This window comes from Carassius auratus, linkage group LG28B (assembly GCF_003368295.1).
Source record: "Carassius auratus strain Wakin linkage group LG28B, ASM336829v1, whole genome shotgun sequence".
NCBI lineage: Eukaryota > Metazoa > Chordata > Actinopteri > Cypriniformes > Cyprinidae > Carassius > Carassius auratus.
In genome coordinates this window covers 3,115,779-3,140,612 of record NC_039293.1, presented here as the reverse complement: position 1 = coordinate 3,140,612, position 24,834 = coordinate 3,115,779, and the positions used below count along the sequence as shown (strand labels likewise).

The 24,834-nt window shown below is 37.3% G+C and overlaps 1 protein-coding gene across 1 annotated transcript in view; it reads right to left on the bottom strand.

The window, feature by feature from the left end:
* Positions 1–1,467: 1,467 nt before the first annotated feature.
* The window catches only part of LOC113067741 (ATP-binding cassette sub-family A member 3-like), a 41,859-nt gene continuing 18,492 nt past the window's right edge, over positions 1,468–24,834 (bottom strand). The window contains exons 9-31 of the mRNA XM_026240191.1: positions 23,044–23,217; positions 22,781–22,962; positions 19,814–19,960; positions 19,571–19,700; positions 17,834–17,988; positions 14,939–15,094; positions 14,170–14,380; positions 13,585–13,735; positions 12,244–12,342; positions 10,896–11,088; positions 10,060–10,369; positions 9,712–9,985; positions 8,768–8,972; positions 8,383–8,602; positions 8,141–8,299; positions 7,286–7,446; positions 7,059–7,193; positions 6,127–6,321; positions 5,799–5,986; positions 4,973–5,143; positions 4,695–4,891; positions 4,544–4,617; positions 1,468–3,337 (exon numbers count right to left, since the gene is read on the bottom strand). Of these exons, the coding sequence (XP_026095976.1) occupies positions 3,206–3,337; positions 4,544–4,617; positions 4,695–4,891; positions 4,973–5,143; positions 5,799–5,986; positions 6,127–6,321; positions 7,059–7,193; positions 7,286–7,446; positions 8,141–8,299; positions 8,383–8,602; positions 8,768–8,972; positions 9,712–9,985; positions 10,060–10,369; positions 10,896–11,088; positions 12,244–12,342; positions 13,585–13,735; positions 14,170–14,380; positions 14,939–15,094; positions 17,834–17,988; positions 19,571–19,700; positions 19,814–19,960; positions 22,781–22,962; positions 23,044–23,217 (4,019 nt within the window). The 3' untranslated portion in view covers positions 1,468–3,205. The remainder of the gene's footprint in view (positions 3,338–4,543; positions 4,618–4,694; positions 4,892–4,972; positions 5,144–5,798; positions 5,987–6,126; positions 6,322–7,058; positions 7,194–7,285; positions 7,447–8,140; positions 8,300–8,382; positions 8,603–8,767; positions 8,973–9,711; positions 9,986–10,059; positions 10,370–10,895; positions 11,089–12,243; positions 12,343–13,584; positions 13,736–14,169; positions 14,381–14,938; positions 15,095–17,833; positions 17,989–19,570; positions 19,701–19,813; positions 19,961–22,780; positions 22,963–23,043; positions 23,218–24,834) is intronic.

Genomic DNA, 24,834 nt, shown 5'->3' with positions numbered 1-24,834 from the left:
GCAAAAGTCAGAATTGTGAATGAAAAATCTATACTATGAAATACATAAGAATAAAAAAAAAACGTGTTGGAAACAAGATTCCAAAGTTTTGTGCAGAGAATTGTAAAAGACATTTATGAACCAAACACTCAAACTATAAGAAAAATGTAACACTCTTCCTGTTCTGCTTGTTGTTGTGTTAATCATTTTTCGATGTTCTGATGTTCAGATACTGGCAGTAAAACAAACAGTAACCAACTGTATATGGCTTCAATAAATGGCAATAAAAGCTAGTATAGAGTATTAATTCTCAGCAGGTTGAGGGAAAGTTACCTCCGGTCAGTTTCACGGTTTGTTTGGCCTGATATATTGACAGCCAAATGTGTGAGGAGTAATGCTTCATCACTAAATTACACAGCTGTTTCAATGTAGATCAGATCAGACTCAAGGTAATTAAACATTGCGCAACATCCACCAAAAAATATCTACTACGTAAAATGAAAAAAAGCTATAAATTATAATCAATTAAATTAAAAACAGCCGATTCAAAGATATTTTTAGGATGAAGAGTTCGTGAAGAGAAAAGATTGTGAAGCACAAGTAGTTCACACATTTATAAGTGACTTAAATACCTTTTGTTGCCGCTGTAGTGAAAGCAGCATTGACTTCTGTCCTCCTTTCTCATGGCTGAACCTTCACCTGTCTGAGGATGATTAGCTTTTACTGCTAACTGTGTCAGGGGTTGACAGGAACACAGAGGCTGTAACATGTCATGTTTACATTCGTACACACCAGCGCTAACAGCTCTGAGAACACAAAAGCTCAAGATAAATAATGGCATTAAATAGTGCAACTATTGTAGTGTTTTTAACTCATACACTCACAGAAAAGAAAAAAAAACACACACACACACACTAACTGGGGTGAAACTCTTTGGAAATATGCTACTATACCTTTAAGACCCTCGTTTGCAGCATTTAGGGGTAATTAAGATACAAAGATTTATCTTTTAGGTTCTGTACCTTAGGGTACTGACCCAGTATACCTTTTTATTTCAAGTTATGTAAGCTACTCATTGAACTCTATTGAATTAACTCTAGCCTCTTTTTTTCTTCTTCTCCAGAGCAATGCTAACACCACTCTTACGCCTTCTGATACGGTTAATAAAGTCACTGAATACACTGATGCCGAAAGCAAAAGGTATGGAGAAATTGTTTTTAACCACTAAAATATATGGGTGTAATATGGAATATGTCATGAAAATAATTACGGAAATGTATATACACTAAAAGAAAAATATTAGTATATATAATAAAAGTAGTTTCCACACCTGAACTGTCGACAGCTGGTTTATCTGGATTACATAATGGGCTCGGAGCTGGAAAGGTTTGCTAGATTTAGCTGTAAATTACTGCAGAAATGAGTCATCAGTGTGTGATTGGGAACACAATCTATATGAAGAGAAAAAAGACTCCATAACACGATTCCTTCGCATAAGGCAGATTTAATAAAAAAGGAAATGGTGATACTTATATTTCTCACAAGGTTCATTTAGTGATACAGTACACAAGATTACAAGGTAAATTCCCTTTTTTGCAATATGGCATACATTTGACCATGTGAAATCAACATTGGCATCATTAATAACATTCCCAAGTTTGTCTTCGCGATTCTCAAAATGCAATATTTCGAACAAGCAGTTCAGACACGACAGCCAGAGAGCACTGTGCAAAACACACCGATCAACCACAAAACCATAGAAAAGAAACGATGTCAAGCCCTGTTTATCTACAGTACGTCAGTGTGTTCGATTGTTTACTTCCTTCACTACGAAATACATTCAGTTCACATGAACGTGGACGGAAACATGGTCAGAGTGATGATGGCACGGTCTGGAAGGGAAGCCCAGCTGCTCTCGTTTTAAATCATGGTAATGATGTCCAATCATGTTCAACGAAGTCTAAATGACTAAGAGGAAATCTAGCATAAACAATGCAGGAATGAGATTAGCAGCCTGACCTGAGGGTCACTGAGCCTCGTCAACATGAATCTGGAAAACAAAAATGATTTTACAGACAGCTAATCTTACGTTAAACCCCTCCAGACTTGTAATTCTTCATGTGAGCTCTTTCATGGATTCGGTGAAGTTGCATGAATTGGTCCACATCAGTAGTGCAAGATAACATAATAATAAAAAATAAAAAAAGCTTGTGGTTTCTGCTCGGTGACAGAATCACACAAGTGGACATTTAGTGTATCTAACGACAAATTCAGTTTGATCTAGATGTAAAAAAAGGAAAAAAAGTGCACTGTCCGTCCTCTAGTGGTCACCTGTGAAATTACACAAAGCGCAAAAATCCTCCATTGTCACAATCTGGAGAAGAAATGTCACACCGGCAAGAATGATAACTGGAAATGTGATGGGACGAACATTAAAACATCTGTGGTCTCATTGAAAAATCTAGCAGCCAAAAAAAATTAAAAGTGCCTTTATTCTGACATACACTAATAGCTATATTACTTGGAACGATTTCTTTTTTTTTTTTTTTGAAAGATAAATTTGATTTCTATCAAATAGCTGAGTATAGATGCCTAGATAAATGCTAATAAATCTATTGTATAAATTCCTTAAAGGTATTCTATCAAATTTATACATTCATGTTCAGCAACTTTTCTTGTAAATGTTCTATTCTACAACATTGCAAATCCCAAAGAAGCAGCTTTTATATCATGTTTTTGGACATCGTATTTTCCTATATTTCTGGCCTTATTTTGCATATGCTATCAGGAGAGGGGCGAAGCGCATGTACCTTCAGTATTGAGACCGCAGTAGAAAACGGGTGAGGAGAAACAAAACAAAAAAAGACTTTTATAAATAACACAGCATTCGTACACAAGTGCACACATGAGAGATCCCATCAGATGATAAACAAACGTCTTTTCTTTTTGGTGCGCAGACCCACCAATTAAAAATCAAAGACTGTTTCTGATGGTATGATGAACGTCCCGTTGAAACACACACACAGACTTGAAATAAACACTCTACTGGCGGAGAGCTCGGGTTAGTGGTCCTGTCTGGAAGTGTGTGTTACGTACGTATGATCCTGTCAGAGATGTGTGTGTGAAGAGAGACACCTGAGTAATGTCCAGTGGTCCCAGGCTGTACCTCTGACTCGTCGGGTAAAGGTCAGATCGAGGAGCTCCGCCCCTTTAGTGCTTGAGCGTGTCATTTCCTGCAGGCCTCGGCGCAGTGCTGGAACTGGGCGAAGCTGAGGAACACCTGCTCCAGAGAGATCTGACTGACGCAGTAGTCCTCGATGCTGTACTTCTCTTTGGCTGTTTCTAGAACACCAAAAACCTGGGAAATAAAGACACAGAAATGCGTTCGTGCATTTAAGACATTTGCCGAACTGTGCATTTTTCTACAATTCAACTTGAAATTCCATTTCACATGTGACAGCAGAACCAGAAACAACCTCAGAGGCATTCAAAATCCATTCAAATGCATTTAAAATGCTTCTTTAGCTTGTTCAACAGTGAAAGTGAAACCAAAACTGTGAACTGTTCGCATTTTATGAGATAATGAATAAATAATGTGAATTACCGTATTATTCGGATTATAAGTCGCACCTGAGTATAAGTCGCATCAGTCCAAAAATACGTCATGATGAGGAAAAAAACAAATATAAGTTGCACCGGACTATAAGTCGCCTTTATTTAGAACCAAGAACCAAGAGAAAACATTACCGTCTACAGCCACGAGAGGGCGCTCTATGTCTTCAGTGTAGACTACAGGAGAACTGAGCAGCATAGAGCGCCCTCTCGCGGCTGGAGACGGTAATGTTTTCTCTTGGTTCATTTCTCTTGGTTAATTTCTCTTGGTTCATGTCAAATTAATTTTTATAAATAAGTCGCACCTGACTATAAGTCGCAGGACCAGCCAAACTATGAAAAAAAAAGTGTGACTTATAGTCCGGAAAATACGCTAATTGATAATAAACTGATTTTTTTGTTGTTTGATTTTTAGATTTTTTTAAAATCTCAAGAAAAAGAGTATGTGTAAATATTGGTTAAGTTGTGCACTGTGGTTATGTTGCAAAAAATAAATAAATGGAAATTGATTATTTAAAAAATTTAAATAATATTAAACAATTTAATATTAAACAATAACTAGATTATGTAATTAATCCAATATAGTCAGGAAACTATACATTACAGCTGAATGGTGTCCTTTTAACTATTATTTTAATCATTTATGGTGCATTTATTATTTAATTGTGTGCAAAAAATATCCAAAACATAACTAAAACTGAATAAAACAATACTATTAAATGGAATAAAAATCATTTTAAATGCATCTAAGATCATTTCTTGTTTATTTGTCACGCTGGAAAAGTAATATCAAGTCCCGTGCCTTGCATTATGGGAAGGTCACAATTTGGTCAGTCTGGGGATATTATATACATAGAGCATTTGCGTACTGTTTGCAGTGTTCATACTGCAGAAATAGTTGTATGCTATTTGAAACATCACAATGTTTGCACTGCGTGTGTCTGAGACGTACCTGTGCCCAGGTGAGAGCTTTGTCAGTCAGGTGATAGTGGACCATTCCATGGTGTTCATCCTTCAGTAAACTTCCTGCGAGAGCCATCAGATGAAAGTTATAAAAGCCGTCACACTGTCCAGCGGAAATACAAAGTTTGTCATGTAGATACCTGGGAAGGTGCTTTCAATGAAGTCTTTGAAGAGCTGAAGGTCCATCTCCTCTAACTCCGTCTCCACGCGGACCTTCGCCAGCAGCGTGTACCCGCTCCCAAACTTGCTCTTCAGGTGCTGTGGGCTGCCCAGACATTTGAACTGACCGTTCACCATGACAGCCAGCCGGGTGCACAGCGCCTCACACTCCTCCATACTGCGGAGACAGGATGAGAAACGGTTGGTTTCGTCTCACTTCCAGTCCGTATCTGCACTAGTCCGGTGACGTGTGGCTCACCTGTGGGAGGTTATGATGATGGCTTTACCAGACTCTCTGGTGCGTGTAATTGCGTCCCACAGCAGCCGTCTGGCCACAGGGTCCATGCCAGTGGACGGCTCGTCCAGGAAGATCACGGGCGGCCCACCGATCAGAGCCATGCCTGCACTCAACTTCCTCTTATTACCGCCACTGTGTAGGAGTCAATAAACAACTTATAATACACACAAAAACAGCATATAACAAACCAATGACCTAACTTCTGACATTCAGAGCATTTCCCTACGCTTCAATAAACTAATCCATCATATACACTCATGCATTTATCCAAAAAATCAACCCATCGCATCTAATATTTCATGCATGCAAATCTAATCATCATATTCATATTTAACACAATCTATATATCAAATCTAACCAGCAATCTAACGATCCATGTATCATAACTAGCTATCCATTCATCATATTTATCTATACATCATCCATCCATCATATCTTACTAGCCGCATATCATATCTAACCATCCATTAATCATATCTAACATCCACAAATCATATCTATAATCCACTTATCATATCTAACCATCCATGAATCATATCTAACCATTCACTAATCATATCTAATCACCCATGAATCATATCTAACCATTCGGTAATCATATCTATAATCCACAAATCATATCTAACCATCTACTAAATTAATCATATCTAACCATCCATGAATCATATCTAACATCATTGGATCAAATATATCAATCCACAAATCATATTTAAAATCCACAAATCTCATCTCATCTTCACATCCATCCATCCATCGATCCACTTTCTCTCAGGAGTCATGTTGATACCTGTAGCTGCGGACGAGTTTGTCAGCGTGAGGTTCGAGCAGCAGGGAACGCAGGACGTTTTCTACACAGGCTGTGACGTATTTCTCTGGGATGCCCCTCAGTCTGGCATACATGCTCAGGGTCTCCCGCCCCGTCATGTGATCTAGCACCGCGTCAAACTGGGGACAGTAGCCAATTCTCTGCTGCACCTGAAGCCAAGTCATATTTAATACTGTGTTAAACCATTTACTTGTACCTACTAGGACATTTGAACATCTCCTCTCTAAAAATGTACAGTTAAGGAAATGTTTTACATGAAATGGCAACATGAGAAAACAAAATACCGAACCTTTTTCACATCCCGGAGGATGCTGTAGCCGTCAATAAAGGCATCTCCTGAAGTTATGCTTTCATCTCCTGTCAGCATTTTGAATGTCGTAGTCTTCCCTGCTCCATTAAACCCCAGCAAACCAAAGCACTCGCCCTTCCCAACGGCCAAAGACAAACGGTCCACCGCTAGCAGCGACTGCCCGCCTGAATATACCTAGTGAAACACAAGCACAGACTTCAAGAGAAAGGGAAAAAATAGAAGTCAACTTAAACTATTTTGTGAGGGAAAAGATTTGTTTGGTTACAGAACTTCAGACTTTTATATGAAGGGGATACTCTGACCTAGTTTTCATGGCATTTCAGTGCATTGTGGCAATTATAATAGTTTTGTACTGATATGTAAAACCTTTGTAAATCCATCCAGATCATATGGATGGCTGGACAGACTACAACACATCCTGATAACATTATTGCCAGCAATCGGTTTATTTCTGGAGAAGATAGCTGTAAACCAAAAATCCCATTTAGTGGCTTTTGTGAGGATTCCTTTGATTATGACTTAATCTTGAATAAGACTGGACAAATGTTGTTGCAGAACGATCTAAAAAATTTGCAGAAACCCATAAAATGGGCCATAAAAAATTATGAATCCTAGTTAATCAAGAAGCATGACTCTGGGACAAATTATTCAGATGAGATTTAGCGATTTTAACAGATTTTCTGCATGTTTTAAGCACTTTGGCCAACAGGTGGCGCCACCCGACTGGTTTTGTACGTACACTCGGGTCATTGTGGCAATGATACAGTGGAACTGGCATGACACTACAGTAAAGCACTGCATTCTCACAGCATGTTCTGAAGGTGATCTGATAATCTTTAGGAGAACTATAGGTAGAAATTGAAACCTTGAGGTATAACACATGAACACACGTTGGTTTGTGAACGGCGTACCTTGCAGAGCTCCTGTAGGATAAGCGGGCTGTCCACCATTGACTCAACCACCGGCTGGCAATCCATCACTCTCTTCCTCTCCTCCGCGACATCTCTGTCCTCAGGCTGGAGAGCTTCTTCTGCCAACAGCAAAACCTGACCAAAACACACACACACACAGCTGTGATCGTTAGCATTCAAACCAATCAAATAAGAGCACTATATCCCGTGTTTACATTGGTCCCCACCTTCTTGCGTCTCCTGCAGAGGTTGAGTAGAGTGTGGACGCAGCGGAGCTCGACGAGGAAAACCAGGGCGATGAAGACAACACCTTGTAGGGACATGGCCACCAGGAAGCGGCCCACTCCGGGCTCATCCATGGAAAAGTAATTTACCTGGTACGTGATATCTGCAGATGACCAGCCAAAATGACTATGAGAATGATTACCCAGTCCACATTAAGTGTGTCACATGCACTGCCAGCTGCTTTTAAGTGATGTCAGTCATAATAACATCAGTGCTGTTGATCGAGATTTCATTTATGGCAATATTTAGCAGATGCTTTTATTCAAAGCGACTAACAAATGAGGACAATGGAAGCATTGATATGCAAGTGCTATAACAAGTCTCAGTTAGCTTAAACACAGAACACGTAGCTAGGACTTTTATTCATTGTATAATAAGAAAACAGATAAAAAGAGTAGAGCATGCTCGTGTTAGAGGCCTTTTTGCTTTTGTTAATTTTATAATATATAAAAAGAAAACCAACAGATAGTATACAAGAAGATCACAGAAGCTTTTCTTTTTTAAAGATTTTTTTATAATATTTAAATCAACCACTGATTTAACCATTTAAATGCTTTGGATCAATCGCAATGACTGGCTTATTAACAGGGACTTTTATTTTTTTCATTTTCATTATTTCATTTGTTATTTTTCAGTAAAATGAAGTTGTCTATATTTGGTAGAGTGTGTTTAGCACAAGAAAACGTGAGGTCAACACAGAAATTGCTCCAAACTCCACTGATTTAAACCTGCGCTGATATGAGCTCATGATTTTCAGCTCAGGTGGTTTTTCAGGCTGATTTTTTTCAGACACTCACTGTAGGACTTGCAAATGAACTCGGCCAGCTTGCTGGAGGTGCAGAAGGTGATGATCTCGTAGTTCTGGTAGAACTGGCTGAAGGACATGCCCAAGCAGTAATTCGGGAAGACCAGGAAGATCTTATCCAGAAGGTGAGACATGTCTTCTAGCTTTAGCTCTGAGGGAAGAGAACGCAAGGTGTGTGAACACACATTCTAGCAACAACTGAAATGCAAGTGCGGGCGTGCGTGCGCGTCTCACCAGGTATGGTCATGATGGTGACCGCGAGGAAGGTAGCCGTGCCGCTGAGGATGTTGAAGATGGTGAGGCGCGTGTAGGCCGTGGCAGCCGTGGAAAACAGGAAGCTGAGCAGGTACATGAAGGGAATCACCGCCCAGCCATACAGAAGCAACAAAAGCAGAACGTCCACCAGGTGGTTCTCAGCTACAAATGCTTCCACTGAAAACACTCGGAAGACCACCTAGAAATAACAAAGCACCCTCATATATACAATGCATTTAAATCACTATATGTTTTTAGCTTATTTTATAGAATTCTTTGTATTATTTTTGCCACCCTTGTAACTCTGATGGGCGTCCAGATTAAGAACCACTGACAGAACCCAGGACCGTAAGTTCATACTGACCAGCATGAGCAGGCAGGGCAGCAGGAAGTTGATGAGGTCCCACAGCAGGGCGGAGAACCAGAAGTTGGAGAGGTAGACCCCGCTGACCTGCTGCACATGTTTGGACTTCACCGATCGCTCCGAGACGAGTAGCAGGGCAAAGGTGCTGGCTAATGATGCCATGCCGTACATGAGGTTAATAGCGATGGCGAAACCTGTCTGGCCTCTGTAGAGACAAAAACGAAGATGTAATACCGACTCAATGACTAGGTGTCCCAAGTTAACTTCACTTAGGCTTGGTTCTGGGTTTGTTCTGACTCCTCTGGCTGATTTTTCATGATGCATAAACACTGACAGATGATATGGACCAGTGTATATGAATATTAAACAGCAAAAGACTTGTTTAAACATGAAATTCGTTCGGTTTAACTTGAAGAAATTATGACAAATATATTACTACTGTACAGTAGAATGTATTATCCTTCATAATAATAAAAACGCTATATTAAAACATTATTTTACTGTACAGCGCTCTTATTCCTAAAAATAAAACAGTTTGTAAAATGGGAATTTGATGACATTTTAAAATAATAATTAAACAGATTTTTTAGTTGCGTAAAAAAAAAAAATGTATTGCATTAATTTTATTACCGCCATTTTTGATGATTTGATCGCAAATAAACAGAATCTAATTATAACAATTTCTAAAATAAATAAATAAAGGTTTAATTAAAAATATATTGTTTAGATTCATTGACACGTTAAAGGGAATTTGAGATCTGTAATTATCACTCAATAAATCTGAAAATACTGTCAACTGGCAGATTTTTTTTTTTATAAAATAAAAATATATTTTTACCATGATTTTTTTATGCATTAAAATGGAAAGTTAGAATATGTGAAAAAATTAAACCGATATTATTACTTGGCAAACAGCACTAAATGCTCTCGGAGAGGTAACATACTCAGAAAGCTGGCTCTGGGCCGTCTCGGACATGTTGCGTGGCATGGGGTAATTTCCCGTCTGGATTGAGGCATCGGGTCCAGCTAGTAGTTTGTAGAGAGCGTTGTCAACCAGCATGAGCGCTGTAGCGGGGGTGTGATAGCCCTGGTTGTTGAAGTAGCCGATGACCTCAGTGTTCTTCCTGGATCGGCTCCTGAAAGCCGCGCCCACCACGCAGTGCTCATTGAAAGCTCCGCCCTCCATCTCAGCATTATATAGCACGTACTCTGACAAATCTGATCAGACAAACCACAGGTTAGGATGTGTTTGAGGCAGCTACTGTTTATTTCTTCATCTGTTTTTTTATTACCTGTTATATTAGTGGCAGCAATGGCATTCTGGGAAGGCAGCTGTGCAGCATAGATCTCAGCCAGAGCTGTAGCCAGCGGCCCAGCATCGACATCTACAGCCACGGGTACATGAGTAGGGCCATAGTGTTTCAGCGTCAGACGGAGCAGGGGCGTGATTTGGCTTCCAGGGAGGGTGCGGGCCACTACAAGAGCCAGGACTGTGAAAACCAGCGGCACCAGAAACTGAGCCACCATCACCTTCCAGTTACGCCAGCTGTAGAGCGCCCTCTTCAGGAACATAGCGTAGAACTGCTGCATATAGAGCCTGGCCTGAGCACAAACACAGGAAGACAGTAATGAACGATACCGATAAATAACATCTCTAAATAAATATAAAAGATTTTAAAGATTTCTATTTCACATAAATGCTGTTCTTATTAACTTTCTATTCAAAGAATCCTGAAAAAATGAATGTATTACAGTTTCCACAAAATATGAAGCATCATGACTGTTTTCAACATGGATAAAAATACGAAATGTTTCTTTGAGCAGCAAATCTGATGAAAAAACTGATGCTGAAAATTCAGCTGTGCATCACAGGAATAACTTATTTTTATAATATATTCAAAGAGTAAACAGTTATTATAAATTGTAATAATATTTCACAAATAATACTGTTTTTTACTGTATTTCTGATCAAATAAATGCTACCTTGGTGAGACTCTCAATCATATATATATTATGATTTGTTAATTAACTTATCTTACCAAATATTATTTCTAAATCAATATTGTAAGATGATTTTCGCCCAAATAAGTAGCCGTTTGTTAGCCATACTGGTTTTCTGTTGACTGACCCCAGTGTTGAATTTGATGTTGGAGCCGTCCTCTGAGATCATGGTGCCGCTGTCAGTGAAATCCGTCGTGTCCGTCATGATGCTGCTGGAGTCGTCCATGGTCCAGTCATGTGACCGCCGCTCATGCTGATACTGAAGAGCCGGGAGCTGGATGGCCTGAATATCCAGACTGGAGTCCACCAGCTTCCCAACCCTGAGAGCGGGAGCACAAAGACACCAACACTTACATAAAGGAGGATCTGCATGAAAAGAGAGTGGCCCTTACTGGGACAAGGCTGGGCGGCCATTGTATGTGCCAACACAAAAGTGGTTATGTAAAATGTAGAAGGGTTCACAAAAATGAAGATGAAGGAGAAATAGCATTGCATCTGTCAGTCTGTAACACGACCTACAGCTAATGGCTGTTTAAAGTGGGACAGAAGATTTAGGACTACACTTGAGCTCTGCAAAAGTGTTAGGAAAAATGTTGAGGGGATGGAAAAAGGAGCAGTGGTTAAGAGCGCTCTTGTGAATGACACAGGTCTGCAGCGTATGTTTTCAGAGCACAGGGCTGTAATTGAGTCCTGCAAAATCACACTTCTCAGTTCTCTGTAGGGTTGAGAAGTCATGCAAATCAGCCCTTTTGAACGAATCCGTTCGTATTTCTAATTCAGCATTTCTTTTTGAAGTCGCAGAAGACTGAAAGAGCATTTCAAGTCCGGGGCATGATTTTGGACTGGATGCATGCGGTCAGTGTTCAAATCTTTCTCAGGGAGCATACGGTTTACACAATACTGTAGCTGTTGAAATAGTTTAACTTCTTCCAGCTATACACTTTTCACTTCAATTTCAAGCTTTTTTTACATTTCATCAAACACGCTCATGTAGTAAACGAGAAAAGCCATCATCTGTGCTAGGTGACTGAATTATGCTAATAATAATGCATTTATGCATTTTCTTTTGTTTGTGACATTATTAAACGAATACACAGCTTTGGAGTGATTTTGAGATTTTAAAAGAGAGTAAGACAAAAACACTGAATAACACTGAAATAAAATAAAGACCTGATGAAAAACTTTTAAAAAAATAGAATTAGAGATGCCTTGGCAGCTAACTTAAGTTTGAGATGAATAAAAAATTGTAAGCTATATAGAAATATAGCTTTAAAAATGATAAACGTAACCAGCACAAGACAATGACTTAATATTTAATAATACACAATTTCCACAAAATTTTTTGTGAAAATTAAAAATTACAAAATTAAATAAAAATAGTAAATACTATAATAGTATAGTATAAGAGTATGCCAAATGACAAGTCTGTGGGAAGAGGTATGTTTAGAGATTGGTTATTATTCGTGGTGAAGTACCTGAGAAAAACCTCCTCCATCGTGGTGACGGACGCCCCATAGCTGGCGATGCCCAACTCATCTCGATTCATCTCCAGCTCAGCAAACAGCAGCTCAAACCTCAACACACATGAATATCAATCACTTCTGCCAAATTCATCCACATACATGTTCATCTTAATACTATTTTTTATTAGTTAAAAGAATGCAAACCTATTATGCTAATGTCACTGAAAACTTGCATGAAGCATCTCAAAAGTAGTCAATATATTATTAATAAACTAGATCAGAAGTCTACAAATACCCTTTGATTGCGCTGTAAAATAGTTTGCAAAATATGAACAATTATGGACTACTTTTATAATATATTTATGGTACTTTTGCCCATTTTTGGAGCTTGATCAACTTTATAAAATGCTTTTTTAGTTCAATGCAATGTTACTTTAGTGTCACAGAGATACATTTATATTTGTGTTAATATTTTGAAAGAAATCATTTTATATTTTCTGTTTTCATGTTAATGTTTTAGCAATTGTATGTGTTAATACAAATAAAGTTTCAGTTTTAGTAATTTTTGTACTTGGTTGTAAATGTGATAAAGTAATGAGAAATGTTGCACTGGTAAGTTTAGGTTTATTTTTTTATTTTATATATATACACTTTTAAATATTAAATACATGTATATTCAGCATTTTATTTCAGTCTCTGTTTATTTTATTTCAAGTAATTTTTTAAGATTTTAGTTTTAGTGAACAACATGACCCTGGTTCCATTAAAACATTTTGGATAATTTAAGGAACACAAGGACAAATAAAAATGATATAAAATCCCTTTTCAAATGCACTTTTGCTTTGAAGAAGTGCTTTTAGGCCGTTAGTCTCTCACTGACGGTGGTTTAGTGAGTCAGGGACGAGAAACACATGTTTGATGAACAGAGCTGATGGTTGTTTCGAGACCTTCACTAAAAAACAGATCAGTGGGTACATTGAGTCTCTCTGTCGCTACAGCAGCTCACAAGAACCAGACAAAATTCTCATTAGCCTCATCTTTCTGAATACATCAAACCCTTTTTCATTAGTCATTGTCTCTTGTAAGAGTTTGTGCAATTAAAGTTATTGATTTAAGGCCATGAGGATGAGACCTTGATGTTTGCATTCCTGTTTACTGAGTCTAACATGTAATCTCTTCAAATCAGAGGTTGTTGTAGCACATGCACTTATAAAAAACTGGACAAACTCTACTTTTTTTCTGTATTAAACATGCAACACAATTAGGTAAAGTGGACAATGTTTCTTCCCACTGTTTGAAATGCATTGCACAAGGCGTATGGTTTCAGTGCATGTGCAGTCAGTGCAGTCTTACCGGCTGGTGCTCTCTTTGGGCAGTATGTAGGAGAGTTCAGCGCCTGCGTTGCTCTCGAGAGTGGCATCAGGCACATACATGTGCACTACACGGCTGATCTCGGACACGTTACAAAACGCATCCTTCACTATAACCATGTGGTAACCAGCACCTGTAAAAATACAAGATTAAATCAGATACTTGTTTTTTTTTTTGGAGACTACTATCTGGAAGCAAAGCTCTTATAGTAGCAAAACACTGCTTTTAAATGGGTCATGAACTGCCTTTTTTTATTATTATTATTTTATAATGTTCCCTCAGGTCCACTTATAGTGTAAACAAGATTTGTACATCAGAATGTAGCAGTAATAGGTTATTTCGTGTCCTGTTTTTGACCCTTTCTGCAGAACAGTCTGTTTTTACAGGAGAGGTGCATTCAAGTAAATGGAAGTAAATGCCAACTGCTATGATTGGTTCTGCATAAAATAATAGATATTATACAGACAAAAAGTTTGAATCTCATCTCCCACCCCTTATATAATCATCTGCACAAACGTCCTGTGTGAACCTCTTTCTGTTCCCGTCATGATCTTGCGGCGGTCTCACCGTATTTGTTCTTGAGGAAGAGCGGCGAGCCGCAGCACTGGAGCTCTCCGCTGGCCATGATGGCGATGCGATCTCCCAGCAGGTCGGCCTCATCCATGAAGTGTGTGGTCAGCAGGATGGTGCGGCCGCGCTTCTCGCCCTGCAGCAGGTCCCAGGTGGCCCGGCGGGCTGAGGGGTCCATTCCTGAGGTGGGCTCGTCCAGCATCACCACCTACAGGAGAATAAACCAAATAAGAGTAAGCACATGGACTGTGTTAGCATTATAGTGGCTAATGGGAAACTTACGTACCGTATTTTCCGGACTATAAGTCGCACTTTTTTAATAGTTTGGCTGGTCCTGCGACTTATAGTCAGGTGCGACTTATTTATCAAAATTAACTTGACATGAAGCAAGAAAAAAATTAATTAAGAGAAAACATTACCGTCTACAGCCACGAGAGGGCGCTCTATGCTCCTCAGTGCTCCTGTAGACTACCACTGAGCAGCATAGAGCGCCCTCTCGTGGCTGGAGACGATAATGTTTTCTCTTGGTTCTTGGTTCTAAATAAATGTGACTTATAGTCCAGTGCGACTTATATATGTTTTTTTCCTCATCATGACGTATTTTTGGACTGATGCAACTTATACTCAGGTGCGACTTATAGTCCGAAAAATACGGTAATGATGTAAAATCCAAACTAATCCAACATGGAGATGGATAAACAAAACACAAATGGAAAAACATCTGCTAAACGTAAAATGTAGCGTGAAATGCAAAGTGTTGCGTGACCTTTGAGTCTCCGATTAAAGCAATGCCGATGGAAAGCTTCCTCTTCATCCCGCCAGAGAGGGTTTTGGATCGCGCATTACGCTTGTCCTCCAAATTCAGGATCCGAAGGATGCGGTCCACCTCGTCAGGGATCTTTTTGCGAGGATAACCCTTCAGCTGAAGAGAAGAGACAAGATCTGTGAAGACCCATCTGAATGCTGAATACCGTGCAAGAGCTGGGTTCAGAAGTAAACATGCCATTCGTTTTCTCCACAGGCTACTGATTTTTAACAATAACTTGCAAAGCTTTAGAAACAGACATACCGTGATGATCTATGACATTGTTTATGGATTGTATATGCTTTAGTTGTCCAACATTATTTCAACGTTATCAAATTCCTTGTGAATAACTACATTACAACATTTTCTGCAGAGGAATCTCCACCAATCAGAGAATCGCAGCAAACGCTCTCTAACTACTTATATATTTGTATATATATATATATATTAGGGGTGTAACGATACGCGTATTCGTATTGAACCGTTCGGTACGAGGCTTTCAGTTCGGTACGCGGTACGCATTATGTATACCGAACGGTTTGTTGGACTAATTAATTATATAAAAAAAAAAAAAAAAAGTGAAATATAATGATATGCGTTCAACAAGGTAGCCCAATAACCCAAATGACGTAACAGGCAACGCCCCTGACACCCCTGAAGAAGAAAAAAACACCAACTTATATGTTTATGGCTACTCAGTCAGGCGCTCGTTCACTCAGTACGCGCTGAGTGAGCGAGCAGTTCATGCACGGTACGCGGTGGCCAATGGCCAATAACCAACAGGTCTGGTGTTTGGGTGCACTTTTGATTCCCTTTAGGCTATAATGGTGATGGCAAGAGAGTGGTGGATAAAAAAACAACGGTATGTCGCATCTACATGACATAGGGTACACCAGCGGGAATACAAAAAAAAAAAAAACACCAGCGGGAATACTTGAAACATGTCAACTCATTTACACCGACATCACCTTAGTGTGTCAGTATCTGGGAAAAGACGAATAAAAGGAGAAACATACACGCAACAAACTATACCCGTAGCATTAGGCAGACATTTCCAACGGATTCAAACAGGGCAAAAGACATCACCGCGGAGATTGGTAGGCTTCATTAACGTTATAGACACGGATATGAGACTTTACCATTCATTCTATCATCACCATTATAGCTTTCAGGGAATCCAAAGTGCACCCAAACACCAGACCTGTTGGTTATTGGAGGATCTTCCTTTTCTTGTCTGTTAAACGCATTAGCCATTTTGCAACGAGCCTTCAGCGCGTACTGAGTGAGGGAGCGCCTGTAGTGGAAAACGCAGGTTTTAAGAACTAAGAATTAAGAATTAAGAGCTTAATGTAATTGAGCCCCGTTACAATATTCCTTCACGAGCCCATTTCAGCCAGACCGCTATTCCTGCTTTGTTCCAAAAAACATAAGCCCTATAGAGAACCAATTGAGTAAAAACACATATAAAGAGTTATAGAGTTCCATATGAAAAGTTACATCTTTGTATTTGTTCATAACTACTACAGCAATATAACATTTTCATTTTTTTTTAATAAGGATCTGTTTTTGTTTTATACAGTATGCTGCTAAGAAAACACCATAGAAGATGGGTAAATAATAGCTCCATCATTGTTCAATGTAAAAAAAAAAAAAAAAAAACATACTTTGTTAGTTTTAATAAATAAAACATTTTTTAAAAATCAAGGAAATTTATCTGCCAAATTTTTCATTTTGCTGTATCTAAAACGTACCGAACCGAACCGAACCGTGACACCAGTGTATCGTACCGAACCGAACCATGAATTTTGTGAACCGTTACACCCCTAATATATATATATATATATATATATATATATATATATATATATATATATATATATATCATGCATATTGTGCAACAAAATAAACAAAAAATGTTTTTATACTAGTAACTCTAAATGAATCATTTCATATTTCTACATTGTTTTGTTTTTTAGTAGAATTACATCCACAGTGCTTCATGGGTTTATAGCTCTTTCCTTCATTAAAGCTGTAAAGTTTTGTCTTGTTGTCCAATTTTCACATAGCTTTCTGCTTTAAATCAAAGTTTGATTCACCTCATAGCTGGCAAGGATAGAATAATTAGGCTAAAACTAGAACAACTAAAAAAAGGCTTTCACAACTATATATAAATTTTTTTGGAAAAATTTCTTATTTAGATTGGCTTGATTCATTAAAATTACTAAAACCCGAAAAAAAAAAAATGATTAAAACCATCTAGACCTAATAGAATAACAAAACCCACCAAGCAAATTTACTAAAAAGTTTATTAAACTCGAACTAAAACCATAAAAACATCTGTTACTTAAACTTTAACTGAAATGATATAAAATAAAACATAATATAAAATATAAAACACTGTATTAAATAACTAAACAAAAACTGAAATTTTTTTTATAAAACACATAGCCATATAGACAAAAAAACTACACTAAAATAACCAAAAGCTAAATTTTATAGAATGTTACTTTAAAATTAAAACGAAAAAATCCAATCTAAAATAAAAACTAATTAAAAAACTACTGTATTATAGTCTCTCAGTGTTACCAAAATAACACTTGTAGCTGGTTGGTTTGGTTTGAAGGCTTTTAACTCTTTAATGAAGTCTTTTCTTTTAATTCATATGTGAAAAAGGAACAGAATTTATTTTCTTTTTTCGTAACTTATAATGATGTCACTGATAATGTGGATGGAAACTGTTGCACTTTATACAAGTCAAGTTTTCAAGAAAAACAGCACATAGAGCATGTTGTGAATGAAAGATGGATAATGAAGATGAGCTGTGTATCTACACAGACATCGTCGGTCTGCATCTACCTGTGTGAAGAAGAGCAGGTGTTCTCGGACGGTCAGGTTGTCGAAGAGCACGTCGTGCTGCGGACACAGACCCAGGCTTCGGCGGATCAGAGCCATGTCCTGACATATGTCGTAACCGCTGATGTACGCACGGCCACTGCTGGGAGGGAAAAGGCCTGAGAATGAAGAGAAAGGGAGAGTCTGAATGATGTAAAGAAGCGATCAACTCTGACTGACCTCCGTTATGACTGTTTATGACTTTATATATGTAAGAGATAACATTAAGCTTGGCAAGAGTGAATGTGTGTGATCAGAGGCCTGTATTTAGTTAATAAATATGCATATCTAAAGACTTTTGTAAGTAGTTCTGGATAAGAACATTTGCTAAATGACTTCGATATGAATGAAACTGTCGGGCTACAAGCTAATTTCACAGTAAATGAAAGCTACAGTATGCTTGTTTGTGGCCGTACTACAAGCTGCTAACACAAAAAGTAGCTAAACTGTGAAGGCATTTAAGAAGAAAATATATTTTTAAAATATAACTTATAATCAGTTTATATACAGTACTTTTCCTAAACCATTAAGTTAACTGAAACTACATAACATTGTAGCTATATAACATGCTGCTAACAAAGAATAGCTAAACTGTTATAATTTTTAAAGGCAAAATATATTTTTTAAAATATACTTATAATCGGTTTAATTAGGGACGCACAATCATGACTAAAATTATAATTGTCGATTATTCCCTTGAAATTACAGTATACGTTGCATGATGTTTATACCATTGTTTGATGCAACTGTGTGCTGTATTTTTATATGAAAATAAACAAGCTGAAAACACTCTAACTAAAAAAAAAAAAACACATTTAGTGCTTTTATATTGTATTAAGCCTTAAATGTCAACTATACATCTGACTGGTTTCTGCTTGAAATGATAAAAGAGTTAAAATATGAATGGTATTATAATATTATACTAAAACTAAAGCAATAGAAAAACCATTATGATAATGTGGAAAGAAAAAAAAACATCTTAAGCTTGCAGTATAACATAAGTTATACTGGACTTTAAACGATTAATTGTCGCTTTGAATGATTACGTAATTTAAATCGCGATTAGAAATTTGATTATTCGTGCAGCCCTAAGTTACGAAGCTACATTCAAACTAGCTAAAAGCTAATCATAATTTCAGGTAAATTAAAAGCTAGACTAGATTGTAGCTATACACAAGCTGCTAACAAACTATGAAAATATTTAAGGGGTCAATCAATTCTTTAAATAATATATATAAAAAAACAACAACTTATAATAAGTTTATCCACAAGTTGAGGCTACTTTCAAAATAGCTACAACTTACTCATAATTTAATGACATTTAACACAAACACACACACACACACACACACACACACACATATATATAGCTACATTACACAATAAGCTACAAACATAAAGTGTTGACATTCATCTTATTGTAAGATCACATGATTCACTTCTGATTTTAACAAGATTTACACTATGAAAACATAATTTAACTGAATCAAACTTTCAACCACAAAACTGATGATATACACTGTCATGTAGGATATTACAAGAACGAAAAACAGATATGAATCAAATGAATCATTTATGGAATCCGTTCATTAACACCATTCAAACGAACTGACTCGCTAAAATGAATCACATTTCCTAAAGCAGTATCAGAGGGACAGTCACACTATTTTACACATAAAACGACACCGTTGTGTTCATTACCTGTCAGCATTGAAAGCGTGGTGCTCTTGCCCGCTCCGTTGTGACCCAGCAGGACAGTGATCTGGCCTTCGAACATGTTGAGCGTTAAATCCCTCACCGCCTCCTTGGTCTTATTTCCCACTTTGAAAACCTGCAACAGAAGGATCCACATGTTCACGTTCTCCAACCGTTTCTACAGGTGACCCACACTGACCTAGAGTCTCCCATCTGTCCACTATGACTCTAATATACATCTGATGATACCTTTGCCAAATGTTTGATCTTGACCCCTGAGACCAGTCCAGCTGGCTCCTCTTCAATGAATTCGCCCTTCGACACCTTCTCGGCCTCCTCCTCTTCCTCCTTCTCCTTCTGTAGGGTCACACGGGGGCTGCTGCACCAGTATGAGGGCTGAGAACAGATGAGGAGGAGAAATATTAGATAAACACATCATAACATTACACCATAATGGCTAAACGTTCCCCATTTGTATCATAAACATTCACGTAATGTTCTCTCTCATAAAATGTAAATGAGTGCAAAGGCCTGTTCACGTTAACAATGACAATTATAAGATACTAATAACTATATTATTGCTCACACCAAGGTTGGATTCTGGTTGGCAGTCAATGTTTTTATCGTTCATCAGCTGAAAAGAAAAAATTATTCCGAAAGTGATTCCATTGATATTATTCCTCTGCATCATTAATCATGAGAGTTGTGCTGCGGATTACGATATTCTCTTAAATTTAGATCGATATTTAAATCTTTATGGTGCATGTTGTCCATAGTTCACATGATCAGTTGAACTTGTTGCGAAATGACTGATTGCGTGGATTCCTATTGGAAAAATCGACTGGATTTCGCAGTTGAATATCGACTCAACAATGTTACATGTAGTCGCAGTTTAAACATTCGAAGTCTAAGGGTAAAATCAATCAATTTACCAATGTGATTCAATCGATCTGCTATTTCAGAGCTTTCTGTAAATATTTAGTTTATACGGAAAGTTACGTTTCAACTAGGTTTAGTGCTGAAATGCAAACCATTAAACTGCTGAAAAACAAAGTCGTTTCTGCTGCGAAATAGAGAGACCAACTTGGACGAATTGTGCAGATTCACATTGAAATAACAGGATTTTTCATGTAAAAATCAAGTAAATATGACTGGAACATGTCTGTCAAGTAAAAGATTACTTTGAATATGTAATATAGGATTTTATTTTCGATAATTGTAAATATGCATTGCTGAAAAAAACATGCTTAAACCAGCCTAAACTGGTTTTACTCACAATGTATACCTTATTAAAAAAAATGGTAGCACTTGGCATAGCTAAAAATATATATATAAAAATCGTATGACTTTTCCAGGTATAAGAATCAAACCTTTAAAATACCCAGGTTTTTATAGACAATTTGAACCCTGGTATGAGAAATAATACAATTTAAATTATTAAAACAAGAAATACCAAGAATCATATAAGCCTTATCTTATTTTAACGCTTGTTTTGCTTTATTTGAAATCATTTTAAGCCATACTGAATCCCCCTTGGAAACAGTCCAGGAAGAAGACCAGCTAAGACCAGACAACCAGCATAGATTGGTTTAAGATTAATTAATAAACCAGCATAGATTGGTTCGTTTCAGCAGAGTGCTCAGGTAACATTTAATGTGACATCCATCACGTCCACAGAATAAACTATGTCATTGCTACAGCCGTTCAAATCCCTAAACGTGAACACTAATAATAAGTGATGCTTGCCTTGAAAAAACACCACTAAAAACGAATAAAAAGTAACTAATGAAGTGTAAGAAATTCCTGCAAACCCATAAATCTGTGGACACATTTACAGATAAGTTCAAGAACCAGGTCATTCATTACGTTACACTCAGTGTACAAAGGCATTTGTGTATTAACATGCTAGACATCCATGAGTCAAAGGTGTGTCCCAGAAGGCCATTGTTTCATATCACTTTCACTCTGAAGGGGTCTTTATTGCCGCTCCGCTGATAAGGCTGTCTGCAAACACAAGCATTGACGCAGCGGGTGTCCTACATATACAATAGCTCTGCGCAAATCATGTCCACTGTTCGTCATCCCATCCCTCTTCACGCCCTACACTGAATCCTGTATGTCTGGAGAGAAGGCTGCGCATGCAATTCCTGGCCGCCTTGATGACCTAAGCACGGTTTTCCTGCCGAGACCAAATGCTTCCTGTCTTTCAAGAGCCCGGAGGTCAGGAAAGTCACTCGAGTTGTGCTCGTGCTGGTTCTCACTACCTCGCACTTTGAGGACTTCCCATGGGCGAACCGCTGATCTCTGTTCACGAGGCCAAAATAAACCTACTTTGAGCACAGTTTCGCAAGAAAACTAATCCATGTGATGCGCACGAGGAAGTCTGAGGAAATAATCGCTCAAAATAAACACGCCCATGGTCAAAAGGTCTGAAGGTCGGATAAACAAAACATTGTTAAGAAGAAAATTATCTTCCTAAAAATAAAGTTACAAATATTTTGCAGTGCCAAAAACATTTTATTATAATCATGTTAAAAACTAAACTTAATAACAACAATGAGCTCGTGAAAACAATGTTCTTAAAAATCATAGAAATTATTAACTTATTAAAGTCTGAATAACCTTCAACTTGTCTTAAATTCTCAAAGGGAGGTTGTTTAACAAATTCGTTAGCATTGCAACATACTGTAACACTAGTGACATACATTACAATAACTAGGGATGTGCGTGAGTTCATATGATTATATAAACAACGATCTGTCGTGATCATACATGATCTGACTTTTTGCTTATTTGAAATTCAATAAAATAAAATAAAATCGTTCCAATTTATGCTAATTTATTAAACTTCCACAAAAAAATGTAAATAAAATAAATTCACGAACGTCTTAAGAATTTTTCCAAGAATTACACTTTAGTCTAATCAACAAATGGAAATTTTGTAAGCATTTGCTCCTATTATTTTGAAGGATGTTAGTAACCAAACAGTTTCCGTTTCCATTGACTATAATTGGGTTTTTTTCGTCCATACAGTGCAATGGAAACCAAAACCATTCAGTTGCCAACATTCTTCAAAGTATCTTCTTTTGACAAAGTGCTACAGGATAAAACATTTGACTAACCCTTTAGGAAACAGCTTAACTTCTTAATAAACTCAAGCCCTTGTCTAGCAGCTGATACTGCCCACCAGTTGATGTGCGAGTACACAAAACTCACCAGAATGAAGAAATACCATGGACGAGGGACTCCATATTCTCCCGGGAACACGGCTTCCATGTACCAGGCCACCAGAGCGTACAGCACCGAGTCCAGCAGCAGCAGACCCAGCACGTGAGCCAGAGAGAAGTCATCGTCCACCGTCACCGGCTCAAACAGGTTACACCACTGGATGCCCGTCCCTGAGGACCACACAGGACACGAGCGTCAGCTTAAGATTAGATTAGAGCAGCAGCGGCGTGGGGTTCAGTCGGAGCCCTGACCTTTGCCCTCGAACATGCCGATCAGCTGGGCTCCCATGGCCATGGCCACGTTGGAGATGAGGCAGGCGGAGACTTTCTGGGCGTGCGACAGCAGGTCATAGCGAGGCCACAGGAAGACGTACGGCAGGTAGCTCAGGAAGTAGATGAAGCCGCCCGCTGCTGCGGCCACATTCGCTGCGGGAGACCAACACATGTCATTAAAACTAGGTTTCACTCAGGATTATATCAAAACAACCTCACTGCGAAATGAAAAGGAAGAAATGATATCTTACTATAAGATGCTATTTAAAGACCTTTAAGATGCTTGATATTGTTTCATTGGTTTTAACATCGTACTGCAATGTTTTTACATGAATAATTACTTACAATGGAGTTTCTTTGTATAAAACTACTGTGACATAACAATTCCCGCTGATTTACATAAAGGTAACAAAACAAATCATAATATTATTTAAAAGTACTTATTTAAATATTTATATTCAAGTTTTCATTATATTTTTAACAAAAAAAATCATATTTTAATTAAAATTATTTTCAGATTATATTAATAATAATTCGGGGAGAAATGTATTATTCTCAGGGGAAGATTTTTTCAAAAAAATGTAAAAGTTACAATTAAATCAGGCTTAAATATGTGTGTGTGTGTGTGTGTGTGTTTTCTCATATTTTGTATATCCTGTAATGTAATATGTTATGATATATGATAACACTTTATACTTAATTGAAGACAGCAATACAAATACTACTATTTGTAGACACTTTAATATTGAAATATTATTTGTTTTTATATTTTATTTTAAGTTTTTATACAAAAAAATTATAATTCTTTATTTTTTCATATTGTATTAATGTGAATTTGGGAAGAAATGTATAAAAGTCTGCTTTAGGAAAAAATAGGTAATTTTTAGGTAAATAGGTAAATAAAAAAATTAATACACTAATTCTTGATGATAAAAAAAAAAAAGAAAATCTAAAAGTAAATACAAACAAAATTTATAAATACTTTACTAATGTTTAAATTATTCATTTTTATGTTTTATATAGTGTTTTATTATTTATTTATTTTTTTCCACATAATATTAATGAGATTTTGGAGACAAATGTATGGATGTCTGATTTTTAATACTACCATTATTTATGAAAAAAAATATATTTAAATATTATTTATTTGTGTGTTTTATTTTTTTTAAACAATAAAAAAAAACATTCATTATTTTTTTTCACAGATATTTTTACAAATATATGGGGGGAAATGTATTAAAGTCTAATTCTGACAGTGAGGAAAAAAAGGAAACTGTAAAAGAAAAGAAACATACAAACACCAAAAAGTAAAAGTCAAATCTATCTATCTATCTATTTTATATATATATATATATATATATATATATATATATATATATATATATATATATATATATATATATATATTATTTCTAAATACAGTGTGATTTTTTTTAAGTAGTTTCTCTGGGGTGAATGTGACCTGTTTTTGTGCCATTCACTCTCCCCAGCATGAGATTCAGAGTGTGAGATGTAATGAGTCTCCATTATGATGCTCCAGAATCAAACCCCTTCACTCACACTCACACTCACACACACACACACACACACACACACACACACACACAAAAGAGCCAATGCGAGAAAGCGCAGTGAAAAGAGTGGCACCGCTCCTCAACAAATGGAAGAAAATGACACACTGGTCTATTTTTACATTCACATCTCGAAGGGAAGCAGAGATGCGCAGAACCTCTTCACACTCAACAATATGTGATTTGGGCTTTGAATGGG